The sequence below is a fragment of the Xiphophorus couchianus genome, chromosome 9 (genome assembly GCF_001444195.1).
Source record: "Xiphophorus couchianus chromosome 9, X_couchianus-1.0, whole genome shotgun sequence".
In the NCBI taxonomy this organism is placed as follows: Eukaryota; Metazoa; Chordata; class Actinopteri; order Cyprinodontiformes; family Poeciliidae; genus Xiphophorus; species Xiphophorus couchianus.
In genome coordinates this window covers 2,502,058-2,525,933 of record NC_040236.1, presented here as the reverse complement: position 1 = coordinate 2,525,933, position 23,876 = coordinate 2,502,058, and the positions used below count along the sequence as shown (strand labels likewise).

The 23,876-nt window shown below is 39.3% G+C and overlaps 1 protein-coding gene across 2 annotated transcripts; it reads left to right on the top strand.

Moving 5' to 3' along the window:
• The first annotated feature begins 20,673 nt into the window (after positions 1-20,673).
• egr2b (early growth response 2b) lies at positions 20,674-23,076 on the top strand. 2 transcript variants are annotated; one of them, XM_028028978.1, is made up of 3 exons: positions 20,674-21,069; positions 21,269-22,438; positions 22,475-23,076. In XM_028028978.1, exons 1-2 carry the CDS (start codon positions 20,898-20,900, stop codon positions 22,435-22,437), a joined length of 1,341 nt encoding a protein of 446 aa, XP_027884779.1. In that variant the 5' UTR covers positions 20,674-20,897; the 3' UTR covers position 22,438; positions 22,475-23,076. The 2 variants fall into 2 exon arrangements, with proteins under 2 accessions (XP_027884779.1, XP_027884777.1); XM_028028976.1 differs by having other exon boundaries at positions 21,269-23,076.
• The last annotated feature ends 800 nt before the right edge of the window (positions 23,077-23,876 follow it).

Sequence of the window (23,876 nt, the reverse complement as noted above, 5' to 3'; positions counted from 1 at the left end):
ATAGAAACCCTGCTCCATTAATTTCCTTTACATCATAGCAGTTTTAAGGCAGCAGATTGCATTTCCACAGTCAGTTATAGGACGCCATAACTGATTGAAGTGAGTAATACAATTCTGTATCCGTGTTGGGGTGTGTGTGTGTGAGAGAGAGAGAAAGAGAGAAAGGGGTGTGTGTGTATTTACTAACTGGGATAAATGACGAAAGTGCTGACAGTACAGTGACTTGAAATAAGCACTCCAGCTTCATTGTCTCTCTATCTTCATGTGCTCTAAAGGCCCATCACTGTCCACCCACAGCTTCAGATTCCCCTTGTTACTCCGTGCTGCCAGGACACCCCCAACACAATCTGGTGAAGCTGACCAAGTGGGACACGGTTGCTTGTTTGGCCAGCAGATTCTCTTTCTTCTCCTTGGTCTGTGGGAGGCCTCTGTTTTTCTGTGTAATTTGGTGTAGGAGGCTTTTTTTTTCTCTATTGACGCTGACCATCAAAGGAATTTAAGAAGCAGGCTGTTGACAAAGTATGATAATAGAAAGCAGTATTACTATAATTCAGGAATGTATTTGTACTGGTTATGTCTCTTAGGGAAAACACAAAAGTCATATTAGTGGAGGTTTTGTTGGAAAAGCTTTATTGTTTTAAAGAAGATTTCACTGATCACAAAAGTCTGTTTTTATGAATAACTTGTAGTAATGGTAATTATTTTATTACACATGTAGCATTTCCTGTCTTAAACACGCAAACACAGACAAAGCAACATCTTATATTTGGGTATGACTCTGTATGGTATCTTGGTAACCTTTTGTGGCTCATTACTTCTTTGTGGTTTCAGGGAAAACACACTGACATTCTTCACATTTCTGATTTCCCAAAAATTGTGATGTAATTGGCTAATAAGTGAATAGAGAACGTAGGCAGCTCTCACTTTCAGTTTCCTGTTATGTGTGGTTGGCGCCAAAATATATCATTATTTCTAGGAAACTGCAGCAAGGACACAGACTCAATTTCTTTTATTTTTCACTGCTACATGTTTGGATTTTAAATATTGATTATGAAGTGCTCTGTAACCATTATAATATGTCTTCAAGGAATTTGTAAAGTTTGTGTCCTAGTCACATTTCAGCCCACTTTATCCATTTTTAGAAAAATAAAAAGGCTCAACAACCTGATAGATCCCCAGCTCTGTTCTGGGAATGATGATGCACAGAAGGGTTTTATATATAATCAAGAAAATTATGGATAACCTTCACCAATTGGCATAGAAAAAAGTCTTAGTGTGTTCAGTCAGAGGCTTCTTTACGTTCACAGTAATACAAACCTCTACTGGACTATCTTCCTACCATCACCATCTACAGTAACTCTTTGAAGATCCTTGAAAAAAATATTCAATTACAACAAATATTAATTTCCTCTTGTGATCAACTTTTAATTTGAATTGTATAGAATTAAGCAATATTAAATACATGATTCATTAAAAAGTGCTGTGGTGGTGATCATGATCCAAATTTCAGTTGAGCTAAACATGATCGGGTCGACAGTATGTAATAATGTTAAAGTTCTATCACTGCAGAAAATGTTTACATCTTATATTAGTTTAGGTGGTTATTATTTATTTCACCAACAGAACATTATCTTGACAACAAAATGTTTTAATAATTAAATTATTAATTATTATTATTATTATTATTATTATTATTATTATTATTATTATTAATTAACTTTTTTAGTGAGAATATGTAACCAGTAAGGTTTGAAGACTTAATCTCAGTCAAAGATAAAAAAATAAATAAAAATAAAAATAAAAATCATTGTGATGGTAAATGGGCAAACTTGTGTTAATTTCTCCATCACCAAATTATAACTACCTAAAAAGCACCCAAAGATCACACTGAGACATTAGTGACTAATGAACTATACATTGATAATATTTCTATTATTATTGAGGAAGATGGACAGAAAATGCGGCTGCACAGTGGCGCAGTTAGTAGCACTGTTGCCTTGCAGCAAGAAGGTCCTGGGTTCGATTCCCGGCCGGGGTCTTTCTGCATGGAGTTTGCATGTTCTCCCTGTGCATGCGTGGGTTCTCTCCGGGTACTCCGGCTTCCTCCCACAGTCCAAAAACATGACTGTCAGGTCAATTGGTTTCTCTAAATTCTCCCTAGGTGTGTGTGTGAATGGTTGTTTGTCCTGTATGTCTCTGTGTTGCCCTGCGACAGACTGGCGACCTGTCCAGGGTGTACCCCGCCTCTCGCCCGGAACGTAGCTGGAGATGGGCACCAGCAACCCTCCCGACCCCATTAGGGACAAGGGTGAACAGAAGATGGATGGATGGACAGAAAATGCTGAAGGACGAGGGATGCAAGACGCCAGCTGCTAATGACTGAAACCCTGATGTTTGAGATCAACTGAAGACGGTCAGTGAAGCTCCTGTATCTGCAGCAGTGAAGTAATAAACCTGCTGGACGACACAAGCTAACATCTATTTAAATACAAGCTACCTGCTGACAGCCCCATTGATTTGAATCAGTCAGTTCTCCCTAGTGAGTACATTTATTAAAGTGTAATAATCTAAAAGGTTGCTGAAAGGTTAGATAACAACAAAACTAGAATGAAATAAAGTACATAATAAAGTCAACAGCCAGTAATCCCAACAAGATGAATGTGGAACCTTCTGGTATCTGGAAACTGGACTGAAGGATGAACCAGACTTGTGGAGGTCCACTTCTTCTTTATGGGCTGTTTTTTTGTTTGTTTGTTTTTTGGCTATTTCAATGATTACACACATTTTGTAAAATTCACTCTCTCGTTAGTCTGGCATTTAGCAAATAGAAATAATGTGAGCAATCCTAACTGATCTAAATCAGGAAAAGTTTAGTTTAATTTAACATCAGTAAGGAAAAATATTGTGTGTTTATCTAGTTTCAGCTACAAAAGCAGAACTAAACACAGGAGTTATGTTAAATTACATTTTTAACTGTTCTTTTTTAACGGCGCTCTTATTCCCTGAGCTCTCTATTAAAATGGAGGCCAAATTTGTTTTGCCACATGAAGTTTTCCTCAGCTGCCTAGTTTCATTACTCGCAGGAGCTGACTCAAAAAAGATGAAACAGATGTGTAAAAGAAAAGGAAGTTTACACAGATTTGGGGTTTAATCTCCAAGTGAGTTTTACTGTGTGGCAGAGAAACACGGAGGAATTCTGGACGTGATCCCAGCAGCAGCAGAAGTGTTGGGCTTGAGGGGAGCCGAGTGGTTGCTGCTTTTCTCCGCTTCACTCCGGAGCTGATGCTGAAATCAGAGTGCTGATGGACTGGCCAGCGTGACGTGGGCGTACACAGCTTTGTGCCATCAAACCCCAAAGGCCTCACAACTGAAAACTTCATCTCCTTTGTTTCTTCCCCTCCCCCTCCCAGTTGTTGGGTTTCACTTGTTCCTTTAATGTCCTGACTTCCTCATCTTCCAAGAAGAATATGAAGAAGTGCTCCAGACCTTTCATCTCTTTATCTCTTCTAACGTAATCAAACTTAAATTCTTCTCACATTGCTTTTTCAACATTCCTCAACTCATTCTTATTCCCTTCTTTATCTTTATTTAATTTCTTTCAGTCTACCATTTCTGGAAATCGTCTTTCTGAATGACCTGCTTCTCCTTCTTCACCCACTGTTTCTTCTCCCTTGCCTGTATTTGCCGTCCTCTTTTTCCCCACAAGAGCCCATCGTTTTCCTCTCCTCCTCTGTCATTTGGCATGACTTTCATTGTGCTCTCACTTCTTTGCCACAGTGTGCAAACATTTTTGTGTCTGTGGGCGGGACAAAAGAGAAACAGGCTGCATTATCTGAGGACGTCCCCACAGCTAAACTGTTTCCTCGTCTGAGTTTCTGGAGGCGGACAAGGAACATTCCTGAAAATGTGAAACATTCAGATGAAGCGTTTTAATGCCGGGTCTTTTCAAATGCCTTCTGTGTTCAGAAGAAAACTTAGAAGCTTTTGTGGCGGTTCAGCCATTGTCACTGGAGCTCCTCATACAATCAGCATCTTATGTTTATGCTGAGCAGCCTCACTGTGCTGAAGCTGTTATCAATGACCCTCTGTTTACAGGGTCATCATATGATGCTTTCTGCTGATCGTTCTATGCATTTATTGACAGTGAAATAATCGTTAGGTTCCACTGTAACAGATCAGATTTATTCCCTTACTGGGAATATTTTAATCCAACACCTTAATATCCTCCAGCAGGAACATATTCATTTTGATGCTATGTAAATGAATAAAGGATGGACATTTAATGAGCAATCAGACCTTACAGCACTTTTAAGAGTAAATAATTCCTTGATCAGGCGTGACATTAAAAAAAATATTTTTAATTACATTCCGAATTTCATATATTGTACGAAACTTGACAAATATAATGGGAATTTGTGAAAAAGTTAATGCTTTATTCCACAGAGTGAACTGCAACCTGATATATGTTTCTTCTTTTATTCAGCTCATGTTAACCTGCCAAAACATCAGAAATGTCTCACTGGACTATCAAGAAATGATTACATCCTGGAGTCTTGGTCTGTGTAGAAGTTTTAAACTTTATCCAATTGCCAACGTTTGTATGTTTGTATGCAGTTTGATGCTATGAAGCTTACCATCATTCACTACAAAGAGAGAAGTGCTGAGCTGAACAACATGGCTGTTAGTGTTAATTCAATATTTGGAAGTGTGACCAAGACTGACTGAACGACATTGTTCACTTCCTCCGCTGCCATTGCTAAAACCACAACCATGGCTGGCTGCAGTTTTAAAACAGCGCAAAAAATTAATCTCATTGTTCACAACTCCTCCTTCTGCCAGCTGATTGGCCTGGGTGAATTTCAGCTGGAGAAATCCATCTCAGTGGGAGAAACCCCAGGCGGAGCACTGAAATGAGATGAGAATTGGGCAGGGAACTCCTGATGCTCTGACTCCGTCTTCACTTCTTTCCTCACCAAACTCCCTTCATTCTTGAATGGATTTATCTTGACAATCCTCTGCAGTTATTCCTGCTGCTGGTGCCCCTTTTCCTACCATACATTTTTCCTTTCACTCACGTTAGCATGAGAAAATAAAATAGTAATACCCTACCCTGATTTATAAGGAGCAGAGGGACTTCATCTAAAACATGAAATAATTAAAAAATAAAACAATATGCTTCATTCAGTCCTATTTGTTGTATAGAACTCCATTGTGATTCCTGGAGATATTAGTCATCCCTTTTGTTCTGCTATTCTTTACTTTTTTGAACAATTGCTTATTGGTTGTATTTTATTGCTTCGCTTTCTTAATATTTTTTGTTCTAACATAATTTAAATTGAGGACTGACATGTCTTATTTTATACTACATCATTCGATTATGAACTTTTAGGATACTGAACAGTTTCTCATGCTCCTGAATGCCACTAATTGTTCAGGGTTCTATCATTTCAATAAAAGAAAAATCAAAGGAAATACTTTTTGATGCTGTAACAACATTTGGGGCACTTTCCAATGTTCAAACCAGACAACTAGCACAGAGCAGACACTGGGTTGTGTGGAAACGTTTTTCAGGTTATGGGAGCCAGATGATGGAGGCAGGTGTGACGTGTGTGTCTGTGTGTTTTAATATGCTATCAGAGATGTTCTTGTAAGTGCCTGTCTCTAAGATTTGGTGATGGCACAATAATTAGAATCTGTAAGCTGATGGCTTACATCACACTATAGCAGGTGTGTGTCAGTGTGCGCCTTCATTTTATTGCTCTTTATGCATATCATAGACTTCATTCAGTGTAAGTCTGCAGTCTTGTGGGTGTCTCATTATTTGTATTCACTAACTGGAGGAATATCTAAATGAACTTTTCCCTCTCACACCAGCTTATCAGCATCTTGTATGCTCTGTCAACCAGTCTGCTAAGCCAAAGTGGGTTTGGTCTCAAGCCTTCTGTCACTTTGCTGCCATTTCTACACACAGTGTTTGGACACACACACACCTACACCCCCACACACAGAAAATAGAGAGACACAGAGACACTACACTGTATTTTTGAATAATACTTTTATTTACAGGTATTTAAACACTGAATATCTTCTAAATGTTCCACAATTTGTGGCCCTTACTTCAGAATGTAAAGCTTATATCTTGTTTGGATTGTTTACACATAGAGTGAAATATTTCAAACAAGTCCAACAGATAATAAAAATTTAAAATTCAGCGAGACAGAAAATGACAATGCTAGATAAGATCAATAAAAACGGAAATTTAAAACAGAAATGTCAGGTTCTGAAAAGCATACTCACTTCTGTCCACTCAATGCTTGGTCAGTCTCCATTTTCATTTAAATTACTGGATCAATGCGCCGAGGCATGGAGGCGACCAGCCAATGGTTCTGTGTAGGTGTGATGTTTGGTTTGAAATCTGCCTTCTGCTCAACTGCCCTGTTGGGTCTGGTGTCTCTCATCTTCCTCTTGACAACAGCCCAGAAATTTTCTACAAGGTTTATAGGTCAGGGGAGCTTACTGGACAATCAAGAACAGTACTACCATGGTCACTGAAGCAGCTTTCGGTACCGTCAGCAGTGTGTGCCAGTACCAAGTCCTGCTGGGAAATGAAATCAGCGTCTCCATCCAGCTGGTCAGCAGAGGAAGCATGAAGAACTCTAGATTCTCCTGGTTGATGCTGCATTGACTGTGGAAACCCAGTGGACCAGAACCAGCAAAACTTGACTGACTGAGGAAACTTCACTCTGGACACTAAGCTACATGGATTCTGGTCATCTCAGTATTATATTCTGGTCAATACAATTAGTCAGACATTAAACATACTTTTAATCCATCCATTATCCAACACCCTTATTCTTAGTAGGGTTGTGAGGGATACTGGTGCCTATCTCCAGTTAACAGGCAAGAGGCGGGGTCACTCTGGACAGGTCTTGAGTTTGTTGCAGATAGTTTTCATTAAACCCACATCACTGTTTTTAGCAATAGTCTTCTTTGGTGGTCATGTTTTCATTAGCTTGTCATGAAGTGGTGGTGAAGGTGGTGAGGCAGACGCTGTAGACCCAGGTAAGATGAGTAATGAAGGTTTTAATGTAAAATAATCCAGAAAACACAATCCAAACACCTGGCAGCACGGCTGAGCGGAAGCCAAGGCTCAACGCCGGTAGCAACAGGTTAACCCAGTGGACATAGCAACAGAATAACACTGACAACGACAAGGACCCGACAAAGACACAGACACACAGGTGACACTAAATACACAGGAGGTAATTAGGGAACGAGAAACACCTGGGAGTAATCAAAGGGAGACAGGACAACACAGAGACACAGAGACACAGGAAACTTAAAATAAACACACAGAAAAACACGGAACATGACATAACTTTAAGAGGGAAATCATCATGATTAACAGAAATAAAGGATTTCAAACATCCATCTGTGTATGTAATTAATCTGTGTAATTGATGTCATAAGTATGTTTCTTTACTTATGACATTCCTGAAATAAATGGGCTTTTTGGTAATATTCTAATCTTTTGAGTGGGTCTGTATAAAGTGATGAAGCAGCTTTGATAGTGGATCTATGTAAAGCTTGGTAAAAATAAAGGGCATCTGCACACTAAGAAAAGTTTACGCTGCCTCAGCAGTCAGAAACAGGTTTCCCTTTGCTACTGGATCAAACACAACAGTTTTTAAATGTCAGTTTGTAACAGAAGATTATTTTGTAGTAAAATGGTAATGCTCCATAGTCATGTTGCTCTGTGACTCACTGTTAAACTGAGTTTGTAAACTGTGAACAGCTAAAGAAAGCAGGAGCAAACACTTACTAAGCAGATCACCTTTAGTAAAGCACAGGCCTGGACAGGGGCTGAAACAGAGACTGCAGCATTTCCACAGTGGAACAGTGCAGTGCACTGTGGTGTGAGATCAGGCAGACCACAGCAGCTCAGTATGCAGTGTGGAGCAGAGGTGGATGGTGATGGGGACAATGACTGTACACTTTCAGCTATGACAATTTGTCCCTGGAACGTTAAGGGGGCGGCTGCATATCTAGCCAGGTGGGAGGCTCTTCTGTCTGCAGACATACAGAGCATGTAGCATCTATACAGACACCATGTCATTAAGACAATTAGGAGATATGAGATCATAAAATATCGTCTCAACTTTACAATAAAACATTTGGGTAGTAATATTTCGAATCACAAAATAATGACAATATCTTTTTGAATAAATTAAACCTTGTGGTAAAGAGATTTATTATTTATGTCGAGTTCTTGTAGTGAAGCTGATAGACTAGAATATGACAGTAAAAATTTGGTATTCTATGGTTTCATCACTAACTGTCTGTATAAAACTTAAAGATTAGGAAAATGTAAAGACAAACATATGCTAGTTTTTAATCGTATCTATTGTGTTAGCAAAAAAAACACTGCACTTATTTAATAAAAGGTCGACCAAAAAACTTAAAACAAGAAATCCTTGGCATTCTTGAAGCCGTTAGGCTGGAATTTAAAAAAGAATTCTGCCCATATAATGGTAATACTTATTGTTCTTGCATTTTTTTCTCAATTAGGTCCAGGATGGACCCTGGGTGGAGGCAGGGTCCACCCTGGACAGCCTCAAGTCCATCAAAGGACAGAGATGCACAACCAAGCCCACACACACACTCACCTGCAAATAAAGGAGACCAGTTAACCCTACATACGTATCTTTGGCCTGTGGGAAGCTCTAGTACCTGGAGAGTTCTCACATCTGCTGTAAATTAAAATCAATCTTGCAACCATTGAAGTTAAACTCAGTCTTTGCTGTCAAATGAAAATAGCAACTGCAATTCATCAACATTATGATTTTTTCTCCCGGACAAACAGATCCCATTAATATTCATTCAGTTATTACAGTTATAATTCATCTGTCCCCTTATTACAGTTTATTGTTGGCATAGTTGATTATTGATTGATTGTGTTTGTTTGCTATCAGGATGTCAGCAGAGGCATAAACAGACACAAAGAGCTTCAGGTGACAGACTGAGTCAGCTCTTTGGAGTCGTCGTTTTATACTGCTGTTAGTTAAGCATGACGTTCATTTTGATGTAGTTCAGGTTACTTATAGAGCACCAACTCACAGAGGATGCCATCTCAAAGCATTACAAGAAAACATCCGGTTTCATGCAGAACAAGGTCGTTCAGTGCAATCATATAGACAGATTCAAAGGCAATAAAATACATTCTAATTTGATCTTTGTCATTAAACAATGTCAAGTCAAGCCCAAAAGGTTTTCTGGCTAAGGAAACCCAACAGGTTCCATCGGAACGTTTACTGTTTCTGCCAGGACAGATCGGACCAACCAGGCCTTTTGTCTCGTTGCTCCTTGTCTGTGGAAAACTCATGTCAGGCTCTGCAGACCACAGCAGGCCTGCAAACCTTTCACAATGTCCTTTTAAACAATCGGTCTCATTTTCATTTTTAATGTTTCTTTTGTTTTTCTTATTCTATTACCTACTGACTCAATAATTACCAAAAAATTTTAATTAAAACCATGTTATAATATTGATGTGCCAGTTCAGTATACTGTGCTAAAGAGCCAACAAATAAATTATACTACATAGACAAAATGGTTAGAAACTAATTCATAACAACACAAGAAAATCTACAGATAATGACAATAGTAATGGCACTTGTAAATAACAACCAGACATACAGCATCAGTATGATTACGAACTCCTTGCCAATTCACACCTATAAATTCTTCTCAATCTGTGTTATACAACAATGAATAAAACTTAGAAAAACATAGTAGGATAACAATACTAGACTACCAGTAGTGGTAATAGTAGCACAGAAGAAAGAAAGGAAAAAACTCATTTGTATTACTTCCCTTCTTCCCTGTGCAATCTGAGTAACAACTTTCTATTTATTTCTAAACTGCTTTATTCTTGGACATTGTTTTAGTTCCATATCCAGCTACAGTGATACAAAGTCTTTATAGATCATAGTTATTTGGATGTTGCATATTTTGAAATTCAGTGTTTCCCTTAAGTTGTTCCCTCCCTCCCGTTCATAAAATATTTCTTGAAGATGTTTAGGTAACAGATTATAACAGGTTTTATACATAAATAGTACAGTTTGATATTTCACAATGTCCTGCAATTTTAATAAATTAGACTTAAAAAATGAAGGATTTGTGTGTGTAAGAAAACTAGCATTGTCTATTACTCTGATGGCTCTTTTTTGCAGTACTGTTAGTAGGTTCAATCCTAGGACCCCTATCCATTACCTGTAAGGTCCCACAAGCTCAAGTTATAACAGAAACTAAGATTAGTCACCATGACTACACAGATGATACACAACTCTACATTACAATGTCAACAGGTGGCACTGAACCCATTCGAGCACTAAACCGATGAATAGAACAGATACATAAATATAAGTTATGGATGGGTCATAACCAGTGGTGGAGAAAGTACTCATACAATGTACTTAAGTAAAAGTACAAATACACAGACAAAAATTTACTCAAGTAAAAGTCAAAGTACCACATTATTATTTTACTTAAGTAAAAGTAAGAAAGTACAAGCTTTTAAAACTACTTAAGTATTAAAAGTAAAAGTACTTGCCGACCATAATACCTAACGGCTTATATAATGTCATTAAGTGTACCTATCGTATTTAGTTTTAATAAATCAGTAATGTACCATTTTAATGAGCAATGCTGCAGATAAAGCATGTTTTTATTGTGTTTACCCCCTGTGACAGTTTAGATTTAGATATTTTATTCTATGCATCAGAATTCCAGGGATGACCTGCAGGGTTACATGCAATTAGGCAAAATGAGAGAAATTATTATACCTTTGAAATGTTTTATTTAATTCAAAATAAACACGTTCAAAAGAAAATTGTTTCCCTGAAAAAAGGGACTTTAAACTGACCTCACAAACATCAAGCGATTTGGAAACATCTAGTCTTTCGTCCTAACAAAACATGAACTTAACTTTTTTGCCTGCTATTTTGAGAGAACTCTTAACAGAAAGGGGCTGACAATAAACACCTTCCAGGCAGGGGGGGTACGGCTGACTCTGTGGGCGGGCATGTCCGCCAATGTCGCCGGACTTGCGACAATTGCGTCTCATTGGAACCCATATTCTAATTTATTGAATATGACTGTAACTGTTACATGGAGATTATTTTAATGGCGCTAACATTTATTCAATAACCAGGACGTGAAGGAGTTTAGCGTCAACTTATATGTAACATTCATGGCGGGAGACGTGATCACGACCGCAGTAATCACTGTTACTTGTAAGTTCATGCTAGCTTATAACAATATACAGTAATCGTATTTATTTACTGCAGTCGAGTTCAACAAAAAGCTTGCTAAGATTACATAAAACTTCACTAACACAAATTAATTTAACATCGATAGCGTTTAGCAACTTAACTTACCTCAATATGTTTTTTCAAATTTGATGGTGAATTTTTGAAAGATAGAATTTCATGCTTTCAGGGAAGGCAAAGGCAGCATTGGAATCTCCAGGAAGCGTTTTTTGACCCAGTTATTTCAAAGAAATCTTTTAAATAAGGCCATGGGTGGGGCAGGTCTTCTGGAGGATGACTATCCTTGGACTCCATTCTGGGAGTTAATGATTCTGCAGGTCCTGCGTACTGTGCTGCTCTTCTTGAGGGAGGGCCTAATGGTTATTTCCCGCTTTGGACTGATTCTGCTCTCGCCATTGGATACTTTCAAACTAACGAACAAATGAAAAAACTGAAATGCGTCTTGGATGTAACGAGTAACGAAACGCTATATAGAAATGTAGTAAAGTAGTAAGTACAGATACTTACTGTTAAATGTAGTGGAGTAAAAGTAGAAAGTATCCATTATTAAATCTACTTAAGTAAAGTACAGATACACGAAAATTGTACTTAAGTACAGTAACGAAGTACAAGTACTTCGTTACTTCCCACCACTGGTCATAACTTTCTCCAGCTGAACAGAAACAAAACTGAGTTATTATCTTTGGACCTAAAGAGGAACGATCTAGAGTCAATGCACAGCTTCATTTATTACAGCTGGAAACTAGAGATCAAGTGCAAAATCTTGGAGTAGTGATGGACTCTGACCTGAACATTCAGAGACACATAAAGACAGTTACAAAGTCGGCCTTCTATCACCTGAAGAACATTTCCAGTCTAAACAAGATCAAGAGAAACTTATCCATGCGTTTATCTTTAGTCACATTGATTACTGCAACTGTGTTTGTCTAAAAAATCAAGCTCCCTGTAGCTCAGAGAATAGACTTTAAAATACTGCTGTTAGTTTTTAAATCACCAAACAGCTCAGCACCACAATACATTAAAGATTTGCTGTTGTTGTATCAACCTTCCAGAACTCTCAGGTCTGGTTCTGGTTCTGCTCTGCATCCAGAAAAAGAACCAAACATGAGTAGCAACATTCAGCTTCTATGCACCACAAATCTGGAACAACTTCCAGAAAACTGCAAAACAGCTGAAACACTGAGGTCCTTTAAATCCAGACTAAACCCCAGCTGACTAGAGTTTCCTTTGATTCATAGTCACTGAACATTGACCAACATACATGGTGTGTATTGATCACTTTGGTGATGGCACTCATAACAATGTAATGTTTCTTTCTGGCTTCTCAACTGGTGACTGTATGCTGTTTAATGTAACTTTTTATTTTTGTATTTTTATGACATACAACAATTTGTTCAACTGCCTTGTTGTTGAAATGAAATAAACTTGATTGATTGATTGATTGATTGATTGATTGATTGATTGATTGATTGATTGACCTATAATATTCAGTCACAGTCAAGCCCCAAACTATTCATACTTCTGAAAGATTTAGGCTTAAAGTAATCTGTTAATCTGAGCAACATGTTTTTTTCTGACAGGATGTTGTATTGATGCTTTAGAGGGGCACAACCAGAGGAAAGATTTCAGTCATTAAGGGAAGACAAACTATCATAATACTCTTCTGACAACTAACTTAAAAAATAAAAACCACAAAGACCGAGACCTTTGACCTAATCCCTCATTCCCCCTGCAAAGTTCCTGTGTGATACAAGGCCTGCCTGTAATATAGAGGTTTCCCATGTTACAACTTTTTTCTTTTATCCACGACTCCTCTTGCTCTTCTTTCCCCTTTTCCTCATCTTGGACAGATATCAGAGCGTTTCAGCCTGCTTTCATGTCTGGCTCAGCAGTCGATGAAAGCTAACTGCCTGGGAAGCAACAAAGCTCACAGTCATGGTGGCAGGAGAACAGCTTTAAAGGAGAAATTATGATCTCAAGAGAAGCGACTTTCACATTTAGGGGGAACGATCTTCCACCCCAAGGAAAATGGAATGAGTGTCTGCTGCAGTGGTCAAAAACACTGCTGAAAGCTTTTAGGGAGGCCACTGAAGAACCTGCTGCCAACTGTAAAAGAAGTTTTGTGTGTGGGGACGCTTTGAATTTGTTGCTGCAGGGCCTGTCCCGAGTAACTCCACTTTACGTTTCATATGAGGTAAATGAAGCAAAGCTTTCACACTTCAGGTCTCTCTCACTGCCTTTACTGTGTCCCCGGCTGGCATTCCACACTCCACCAAAACACAGTTCCTTTACAAATACATTTTGTCGAATGCAATGATAAAAATGTGCTGTCACAAAAGAGTAATTTTTGTATGTTTTCAAAGATTACAAGTAAACAAAAACTTGCAGAATGAACATGAGAGCATATCAGGACAGCTTAAGCTTGGGATTCATGCTAGCTGTTCCTTTATTATGAACTTATGAGATTCACCACCATGTTCAAATTACTGCAGTTCTGAATCTAAACAGGATGTTTATTTGTAAAGTTGTCTTTAAGTAACATTTGTTGTAAATTAGCAAAGAAAAAACATGTATTAAACTGTATTAAATTGTGAAGATCAACTTCCTGGTTTGAGTTTTTAGGCGACATTAAAGTGTTTGATCTTTAAGTAAGAAGACAAGGAGAGGAGTTTAAATTAAAAATGCACAAAAGTTGATCAATATAAAATGCTATGGTACAAAATCATAAGTCAGCTTTGTACTAAGACTAAGGTAAACATTCTCACTAAAACCATGAAGACACTGGCTCCCTGTAGCTCAGAGAATAGACTTTGAAATACTGCTGTTAGTTTATAAATCACTGAACGGCTTAGCACCACAGTACATTAAAGATCTGCTATTGTTATATCAACCTTCCAGACCTCTCAGGTCTTCTGGTTCTGGTTATGCTCTGCATCCAGAACCAGAACCAAACACAAAGAAGCAGCATTCAGCTCCTATGCACCACAAATCTGGAACAAACTTCCAGAAAACTGCAAAACAGCTGAAACACAGAGTTCCTTTAATTTCAGACTAAAACTCACATGGTTAGAGTTGCTTTTGGAAAATAATAAATGAAACATTGACCAACATATTTCAAGTGTAACGATGGCACTTGACAAAATGTAAAATGGCCACTGTTTTTCTCAATTATTGACAGTGTGGTGTCTTTTACAACTGTGACTTTTTGTGTTTTATGATGTACTTTGAACTGCCTTGTTGCTGGAATGTGCTATACACTGTTATTATTCAAGTAGTACTTTTTAGGATTAATTTTATTGTTGAACAACTACAGCACTCTCTGTCAATCCAAAATGTTAACAACCTCTCAAACCTGAATAGTTAAGGAAGTAAAAGTGAGAATTTGGCTTTCTTAGGACAATATCTATGTGTGTAAGATTATTGGGCAACTATTAGTTTGCAAAATTATTATGCAACTGAATTAAAACTGACAATTTTCCACCTCACCTGTGTATTGTCATCATTTAGAATGAGAATAATAAACATACAACTCAAAATTGACAAATAAACATTTCGGACACAAAAAAATAAATCAGTAACCAATATAGCCACCCTTCTTTTCAGTAACAGTTATAAGACTTTTTTCTGTACCACTTCTTGAACAAAGTGTCTTCTAAAAACTGGTAGTGGCTTTGAAGTTCATTTTGAGTCCATCTTCAACCTGAAAAGGTCCAACTAGCTCATATTTAATAATAGCAGTCCATACCAGTACTTGGCTCCACCTTGCTGGTGTCTGATGCCAAGTGGAGCTCTGTGGCCATTACTGATCCAGCCACAGGCCCGTCCACCTGGTCCATCAGTCTATAAACCCTTTGATGTTTCAACTTATATGTTGATCTTAGCCTCCTCCTTTCCGCCCCCACCTTCCCCTCATTAAATCAATACACATCAGCTGATTATACAGCTTGGATACAGCTGTATAAACTTGCTCTATCAAGTTTATACAGCATGCATAAAAATGTTGATATGGTCAAAACTAAAACTTGTCTAATAATTGTGCACACAGTGTACAAATAAACGTGACTGATTGATAAGATGATATGCTAAAGGCTTTGGTTAAACCTGGTCTAAATCAAGGATTCCCCTGCTGCCTTAAGAACTGTTGACACACTTTTACAGGTTACCTATCCAACAATGTGGTTTTACAACTATTATTTAGAGGCTGTGATTTGATCTGCACCCCAGGGATGAGAAGATAATGGTATTTCATGACATCAGACATAGAGCACTGAAAGGCCTTAGTAAGCCTTTCGGTGTTCTGGAACTGTGTGTTTGTGGAGGCAGATATGGCTGTTTGTTCATCTGCTGATTGAAGATGGTAAACTTTCATCTAAAACCATACTAATGTTCTCATTTTGTTCCTCACTCGCTGCCTCTCTCAGTGCCACTCACACACATTAAAAACATATTTATGTGCAAACACACACTCTGGTTGTTGCACTCCCACGCAGAAAAAATATGTGGGCTAAAAGCAAACTGTATCCACTGTGGGTTTTGCTTTGATGACTGTGACAATTAGACAGAGAAGGAAATAACTGCATAATCTCTGGTGATAAACTTGTGGCAGCAATACAACCTTAGTCTAGTTACTCAACAGGCATATATTTTTAAAGGTATCTGTGGAAACTGCTAGTCTTAAACTTAAATGTCTTCTCTTATGCTGTAAGTGAATTTATTATCTTTCTAAATGTGTCTAAACAAGATTTATTAGAGCCCAAAACTTCCACATATCATGATTAAACATCTTTTCAATGTTATTAAACTTTCATTTTTAAATGTGAAATGTATTGTAAACCAGTTATTACATTAAGGTTATATTTAATGGTAACAACGTCTCACTCCTGATCAGCACTGATAAGCATCTATATTCACAGTACAGTAGGTGCACTTTAGGGACAGGACAGGGATTTTCCCTTGGTTACATCTGGGTAGGTAAGAAGGTTTCAGTCCATGTGAGCGAATATCACGTAAGCAATAAACTGAGAGCTAACAACAACTCACATCAGGCTCAAGAGTGCAGGAGATGTTATCAGCAGAAGCCTGAATATAGCTGTGGTCAGCCAGTCACAAACTGCTGCACAGAAATATGGTGGTGCAAAGATCTGACCAACACCTAATTATCAGAGTACACAAGTTCTTATAAATGTTCATCAAAATTAATAACATGGCAAGTAAAAGTAATAATTTTAAGACAAGATATATAAAATAAGCAGCTTTATTGTCAATGCATAATAACACACTAAAATTATTTTGTCAACGGTCAAACCAGCAGCTGAGAACCTGACTTGTCTGGGGAATTTAGGAATCTTGGCAGATTTGTCCAATCCATAACCAGTTATCTGAAAAAGGGATTCTAAACTTCATGTTTTGCATTAGTTAGATTCTTTTTAATTATTCAGATTTTTGAGGACCCCAAAGCATTTCCAGGTCAGACCAATAGCAATAGCTTTACTTCGAGCTCCGCTCTAATGAATGAACTCCTCACTGTATGTCTCAGGATGCCTGGACTCCCTGCAGAGGAAGATGTTTTCATTTGCATCTGGAATATCACACTTTCTGTCATCATCCATATATACTGGCCATAACTGAAGACTGGAACATAGAGAGTACTTGAAAGGATTGAAAGAGATATTTTTGTTCTGCTTGTCTTTCCACTAATCACACACTTCTGGCTTTGGGCCCCATAACTCTGAAGAATTTGAATTAATATGAGTTACAACATTTAATCAATAAAGTATTTTGGAATTTGAATAAGGAGCAGTTGGTCCCCACAATGTGAGTATTTGTTAGATAAATTGTACTTACAATGTATGCAATACAAGGCCACACACATACACACATACATACATACACACACAACTTCAGTGATGAATACGGCTGGTATTGACTGTCTGTATTGATGACTGCAGTGAATAATGTGAAGGTTGTGTGTGACCATGAGACTCTGGAGCTGTTGCCTCATTAGTCATGTCCTGTGTTAGATGTACAGACACGTAACTAAAGGTTGTAGAGACAAACTAATTACATCATAGTGGCAATCATTCACCCTCAAGATGTTTAACTGGAGCAGAAACTGTTGCGGTATCTTAAAGCGGTGCAGTGGTAACAGCAGGAAGAATAAAGCTTCTGTCTGGTTAGTTCTGAAATATCAACTAATTATCACAGGATCTGTATCTTAATTACTGATTTATTAGAATCTTATAGCACAAGACGGCAAAAGAACTGAAAGTGTGCAAGTTCCAAGTTGTAGATTGTCCTACTGCCCAACACCGTCTTAAATATTTACTTGTTGAAGGGTTAATTTGGACTTTTTTGAAGGCAGGTTCTGCATTATCAGTAACAGTTATTTTGCCTGTTGTAGGAAGAGGTCTCGTCACTGTGAGTTTGTTGAGCAGTAAACAAATCCTCAGTGCTGAAAGATGAAAGTATGGAGCGTTTATTGAAAATTTCTGCTCATCATTTTTGTCATTGTCTTTACTTTTTGTTTATAAATCAAAATGTGGTGATAAAGTAAAATTAATAATAGTGTATCCAAATAATTTTTTATAATCCCCTACAGAGACAGGCTGTCTCTGCATTAAAGGACACTAGGGCCAATAAAACCTTAATTAGAAAAAAAGAAGTGGGAAAGGGAGGAAGGACAAGGACTCATTCAAATTAAAAAAATTAAAGTAACACTATGCATGAAAAATAAGTTACATGAACTTATTTTTTTTCATTTGTGAAACTTTATTTAGAACTGCTTAAATAAATTAGGCTTTCTTACTCACTAATCATAAACTTAATTTGCTTAATTTTTTTGAGGCAGTGAGTTTGCATATTTTTTTAAAGTAATTTGAACTTATCAGATTTTACTGTGTAAAAAAAAAATCCCCAGGCTACCATAAACTGTCAGTTTTTTACTGTCTAAATACAGTAACATATACTGCACAATAATCTATAGAAATAACAATAAAGCCTTATTTTAGTGCATAGATGCAAATCATTACAACTAAACTAGTCTAAGACCAATCTAAGAATGAATTTAACTTAATATAACTCCTCAAATCATTACCTCTACTACTCGACATGGTATTCTCCAGGAGCTTTTCACCAGCAGCTGGAGTATTTGTCTCCCTTTGCTGCTCCACCCTGCTGAGGAGACACCAGGAAAGCTAAATGTTTATTCAAACAGTTATTAAATTCAAATTAAACCAACATAAATTCTCAGAACAAATTGACATACACCCCCTCCTTCCACATTCTCCCTGTACTGGAAGGATGGCCAGCCCAACTGCCTGAAAGAATGTTCAACTATATGTCACACCACAACTGAAATAAAGAAACAATTGGCCTGTAACTCAGTTAAACACAACATAATATCAATAATACGTTATGAGTGATGGAACTTCTGGTCTCTATCATAGATTTGAAAAATGGTTTGACAGAACACTTAGGAAAGTGAAAGTTTTTATGTTTAACCTTATTAATCCCCAGTGGTTGATTTAGATATACAATGACATCCTATTCATGTCAGAAGGATGTACAGAATGTCCATTTGGGGACTAATAATCAAGTTTGTTTTACCTACACTGCAAAAATATTAAATCTTACCAAGTATGTTTGTCTAGTTTCTAGAGCAAATATCTCAGTGCACTTGAAAGAAGACAAAATAACTTACAAGTGTTAGAAACATACATGGGAAAAATGTCTTGTTATAAGTGAAACTAGTTGCCTTTGCAACTAGTACATTTATCAGTATTCAAGAATTATGTACTTAAAACAAAGTCCTATATCTCGCTAATAAATTACTTGGAAGTTATGTGTGTTTTATTTCAGGTGTACTGAGATTTTTGCACTAGAACATAGACAAAAGAAACTTGGTAAGACTCTGTGTTTGTGAAGCAGCTAAAGACATCAACTCATTAGTGATATGGGAGAGATGGCAAAACTTGAATATTCATCAAATCAGCTCTGGTAGCTGACATTGTTGGTATAGTCAAAGTCCGTACAGCTCTTGTAAATTAGTAAACTTTTAAAGTGTCCCTTTCCAGGCACCTTCTGCAGTCAAAATGCCATATAAAGAGATATTGTGCTGAGTATCATCAGAGTGATTCCAGGTTTCTACATCATGATTGATGAACATTTGACTTTTCACTTATCAGGTATCTTCAGGTCACCCAAAGCCTTCCGAAAGGTTTGATTTAGATCATAACAAGATTGTGGTTGATTATGTGATGTGGCTGTGCAACACACAAACATAAAAGCAGACAAAACGGAAAGTAGATTCCACCCAAGGTGCCCAGTGTTTTCTGTCTGTCTTTTTTCTCCACCCACAGAGGGACTTTTCACAGTCAAGTAGAGCAGAGCATCGGCGTCTGTGTGTATGGAACAGAGAGAGGGTGTGAGACAGGAACTCTTCCTAAGGACACCACAGGGGGGCATCCGTTTTTCACAACTACAATAAATTCCTTAAGGTTACATTTACTAAAGAATCATGAGCACATTTGCATGTAAAACATTGTCTTTATACCATCTGTGACTTGAAGTTCACATAGCAACTGATGGGTTTTCAGGGTTTATTCTTTAGTCCAGTCTGAAAGAAATAATATAGATCTATGAGGATCAGTCAACTTTAGGTATTGTATATTTAACATGCAGCATGCCTCTAGAAATATTGGTTTCCTTTTTCCTGCGCTCTATAAAAAGACTATAGATAACTTCGCAGTGAACTAAATCTAGTCTTTCCTAGAGCATAGTCAAATCAGGCTGTCAGAAGTTTCCGAGCCTTTGAGCTAGTCACCCAGAGGAAGAAATTCCACTTCTCTGTCCGTCTCATTTGACTGTGGTTATGCCTTTCTCTCTCTCACTATCTCTTTCTCTCTCAGCTCGGTAAAACTCGTCACTTTCCGATTATCAAAAAAATTCCGGAACAGAAAACCAAATATGGAATGGGGGGTGTGTCCCTATCAACCGGATTCGACCTTTTATGGGCTCAAAAGACAAACCTCAAATCTCTTATTTTGATATTTTGTGCAACTAAATCAGAGGCAGACTGAAAAACAGCAGATGGGAACTGAGAACAGGTGTCAGCAGAGTTCTCGCTCTGCTGTTAGAGTTTTTAGGAGCATCGGTTTCGCTCCACAGTGGAAAAAAACTTTCTTATCTCTCCTGCAGCAGCGGGCTCTCCACTGAGAAGTAATTCCCTTTGAAATCGTCACGGAGCCGCCCAGCCAATCAGAATTAGCTGCGCGTGCAGTCTCTAACCCTCCCTGTCCATATTTGGGTAATGACGTAACAGTCACATTCAAAAGGTTCCCCATATATACACACTAGTGTCAGGGAGCCCGCTTCCGTCACCAAAGCCAGTCGTAAACTTTGTCACATGAAGCGCAGCAGCAACACGGAGCGCATCCTCACACAACCGCGGTGACCGACAGAGACATGCAGTGGTGACCCCTCCGCGGCCGGGTTCCACGCACTTATTAGGCTCCAAGAAAAACAACAAAGAAGAAGAAGAGTCAGAAAGAGAGAGAGAGAGGTGAGCGCACGATGACAGCTAAAACTCTGGAGAAAGTGCCGGTGAATCTCGGAGGGTTCGTGCATCCCGTGGCAGACAGCGTGTACTCTGTGGATGACATCGCCGCCTGTCTGCCGACCTCTGTGGCCATCTTTCCCAACGCCGACCTGGGAGCACATTACGACCAGATGAATGTAGCAGCAGGTACGACAGATAAATCAGACATATCTTTCTTATTAACTGAATATGTTTAGTAAACTGTTACAGACTTCTTCCAAAGTGTTTCTTGGGAGAAAACGATGAAATTCAAATGTGCTCAGTCAGTTGTAGGTTGTAGCAAAGTGTGTTCATGCGCGCGCGTGTATGAGCAGGTGGATGAATCATGGTTTGTTGTTGTCCGCAGACAGCCTGATGGGCGCTGACATGAACGCAGAGAAGCGCTCGGTGGAGCTCTCCTCCTACTCCAGCGGCTTCTCCCAGCCCGCCTCCCATCGCAACCAGACCTTCACCTACATGGGGAAGTTCTCCATCGACTCCCAGTACCCAGGGAACTGGAACCCAGAGGGAGTCATTAACATCGTTTCGGGCATATTCAACGTGGCCCAGCCGCCTCCTCCTCCACCTCCTCCTTCCTCTTCAGCCTCTTCCTCCCCGGCTTCCTCTGGATCTCCTCATCACTTCTCCAGTGGAGCTTTAAGTTGCACCATGGCGGCTCAGAGCCAGGCCGACCTGGATCACCACCATCACCTGTACTCACCCCCGCCCCCTTACTCCTCCTCTGGCTGCGGGGAGGTGTACCAGGACCCCTCGGCGTTTTTGTCCACCTCTTCCTGTCCCATAGCCTCGTACCCTCCGCCCTCGTACTCGTCACCCAAGCAACCCAGCAGTTCAGACGTCCCGGGCCTCTTACCCATCATCCCTGACTACTCCGGCTTCTTCCAGCCGGCCTGTCAACGGGACATGCACCCTGCAGCTATCCCAGATCGGAAGCCGTTCGTCCCGTGTCCTCTTGATACATTCCGAGTCCCCCCTCCCCTGACACCGCTGAACACAATCAGAAACTTTACTTTGGGAGCTCCGGGTGGCGGCGGCTCAGAAACAGGGCAGCCACGGCTCTCCTCTGCCTACAGCCCCCAGAACCTGCCCCTCAGGCCGATCCTGCGTCCAAGAAAATACCCAAACAGACCCAGCAAAACGCCCGTCCACGAGCGGCCGTACCCGTGTCCGGCGGAGGGCTGTGACCGGCGCTTCTCCCGCTCCGACGAACTAACCAGGCACATCCGCATCCACACTGGCCACAAACCCTTCCAGTGTCGGATCTGCATGCGGAACTTCAGCCGCAGCGACCACCTCACCACGCATATCCGCACGCACACGGGCGAGAAGCCGTTCGCCTGCGACTACTGCGGCCGCAAGTTCGCTCGGAGCGACGAGAGAAAGAGACACACTAAGATCCACCTGCGGCAGAAGGAGAGGAAAGCGTCCACGGTGTCCTCGTCCTCCTCCTCTGGAAGCTCCGCGTTGGAGCGTCCGTCAGGCGGAATCAGCGCAGCCAGTGGGATCTGTTCCTAGGTCTGCTTTGAAAACTTGTTTCCCTTGGCTGCCTGACTCACACGAACTCCTTGAAGAACTCTCTGAGTGTCGGTGTGAACGTTCTGGGAACGGGGAGCCGAACACCGAATGAAGAACTTGTGCACAGTGGTGCACTAAGACGCACAGCCATGCTACTGAACTCACACAGATGCTTATACGAATGCACTTTGCCTGCACAGCCTACTGAAATATGAATAAATATAAGTATAAATGTTTCCATTAAAAGGGGAGTCAGATATTCCCAACTCTTTGAACTGTGACACGGCCTGCGCTTGTACATGTAAAATAACGGCAATAATGTTTCAAAGAACTGAGGACACGTTTAAGTTATTTCATTTAATATATCTGTTGATGAGTGTGTTTCTCCAGTGCCTTGCTGTGTCTTTTGTACACTGACTGGTTCAAGGACGCTCCTAATGCAATGTAAATCTGCCCGATAATATGTAAAGTTGGAAGACATTCTATTTTTGTATTCAGTTTTGGTGTCGCTCCGAGTTTCCATTAATTGTTGCTCGTGTGTAAAAAGTCTGAGATGTAAATATGTTGAAGGATAATAGAGTCGTTTGTTGTGATGTGTGTTTTAAGACTTATTAAATGAACGAGGATGAGAAACACAAACGTTGCTTTTATTCCTCATGACTGGAGCGCGGCGCGCCGCGCAGGCATGCAGAATAATAACCTCTCATCTGAATTTATACACACTTTTTGATGTTGGAAAGTTTTATTGGGCAAATCCCTCACTGCGTCATCTTTGGCATATCTGACTCAGAGTTTAGACCCACTCACTTTTTATCTTAGTGTCACCTCAGGTTATTATCAGACACTGATCTAGTAGGCAAACATGTTGAAGCTAGAAAGCAAAAAAAAAAAAAAAAAAAAACAAACTGAACGAATCCGCGCTTTGGCACAGAGAAGCAGGAACAAAGACTGGGGAGGAATGGATATTTCCAAAATTCCAAATATAGACACCCGATTATTTTAAGTATTCAAAAAATTGATGATTACAGAAAAATGAGAACATATTTCCATAAGGGCAACTTTCTCCACACTTCAGTTCTGTATTTATCCATTTTCTCTTCTATATTTGTCTACATGTTCCACTGTTGTCATCGCCAAGAATAATATCTGTTGCGAGAGACAAACATGGTCGGTCCAGGATATTATTTTACCAAGAGGAACCGCAGACTTAGTTCTGAACAACCAAACTTCATTCAGTTATTTGTGATTCAACCGGATATGTAACCAATGAAATATTACACTTGAAACGACTTCTTAAAAAGAAATAAAAACTCTAAAAGCTAAGAATTCGCAAACATAAAGAGTCAAATCGTTTATTCCGAGGCCGAAAGTAAAGACAAGATGAGCGTCATTCTGCTTTTTAATCTGAGTAAGACTTCCGAACTGAGACACTTCACAAG

What these genes read in the sequence shown, in the direction of transcription:
- egr2b (XM_028028978.1), top strand. Translation starts at nt 20,898, where the DNA reads ATGACAGCTAAAACTCTGGAGAAAGTGCCGGTGAATCTCGGAGGGTTC. An exon ending in CCAGATGAATGTAGCAGCAG is followed by an intron (nt 21,070 to 21,268) that starts GTACGACAGATA and finishes TGTTGTCCGCAG; the next exon opens with ACAGCCTGATGGGCGCTGAC.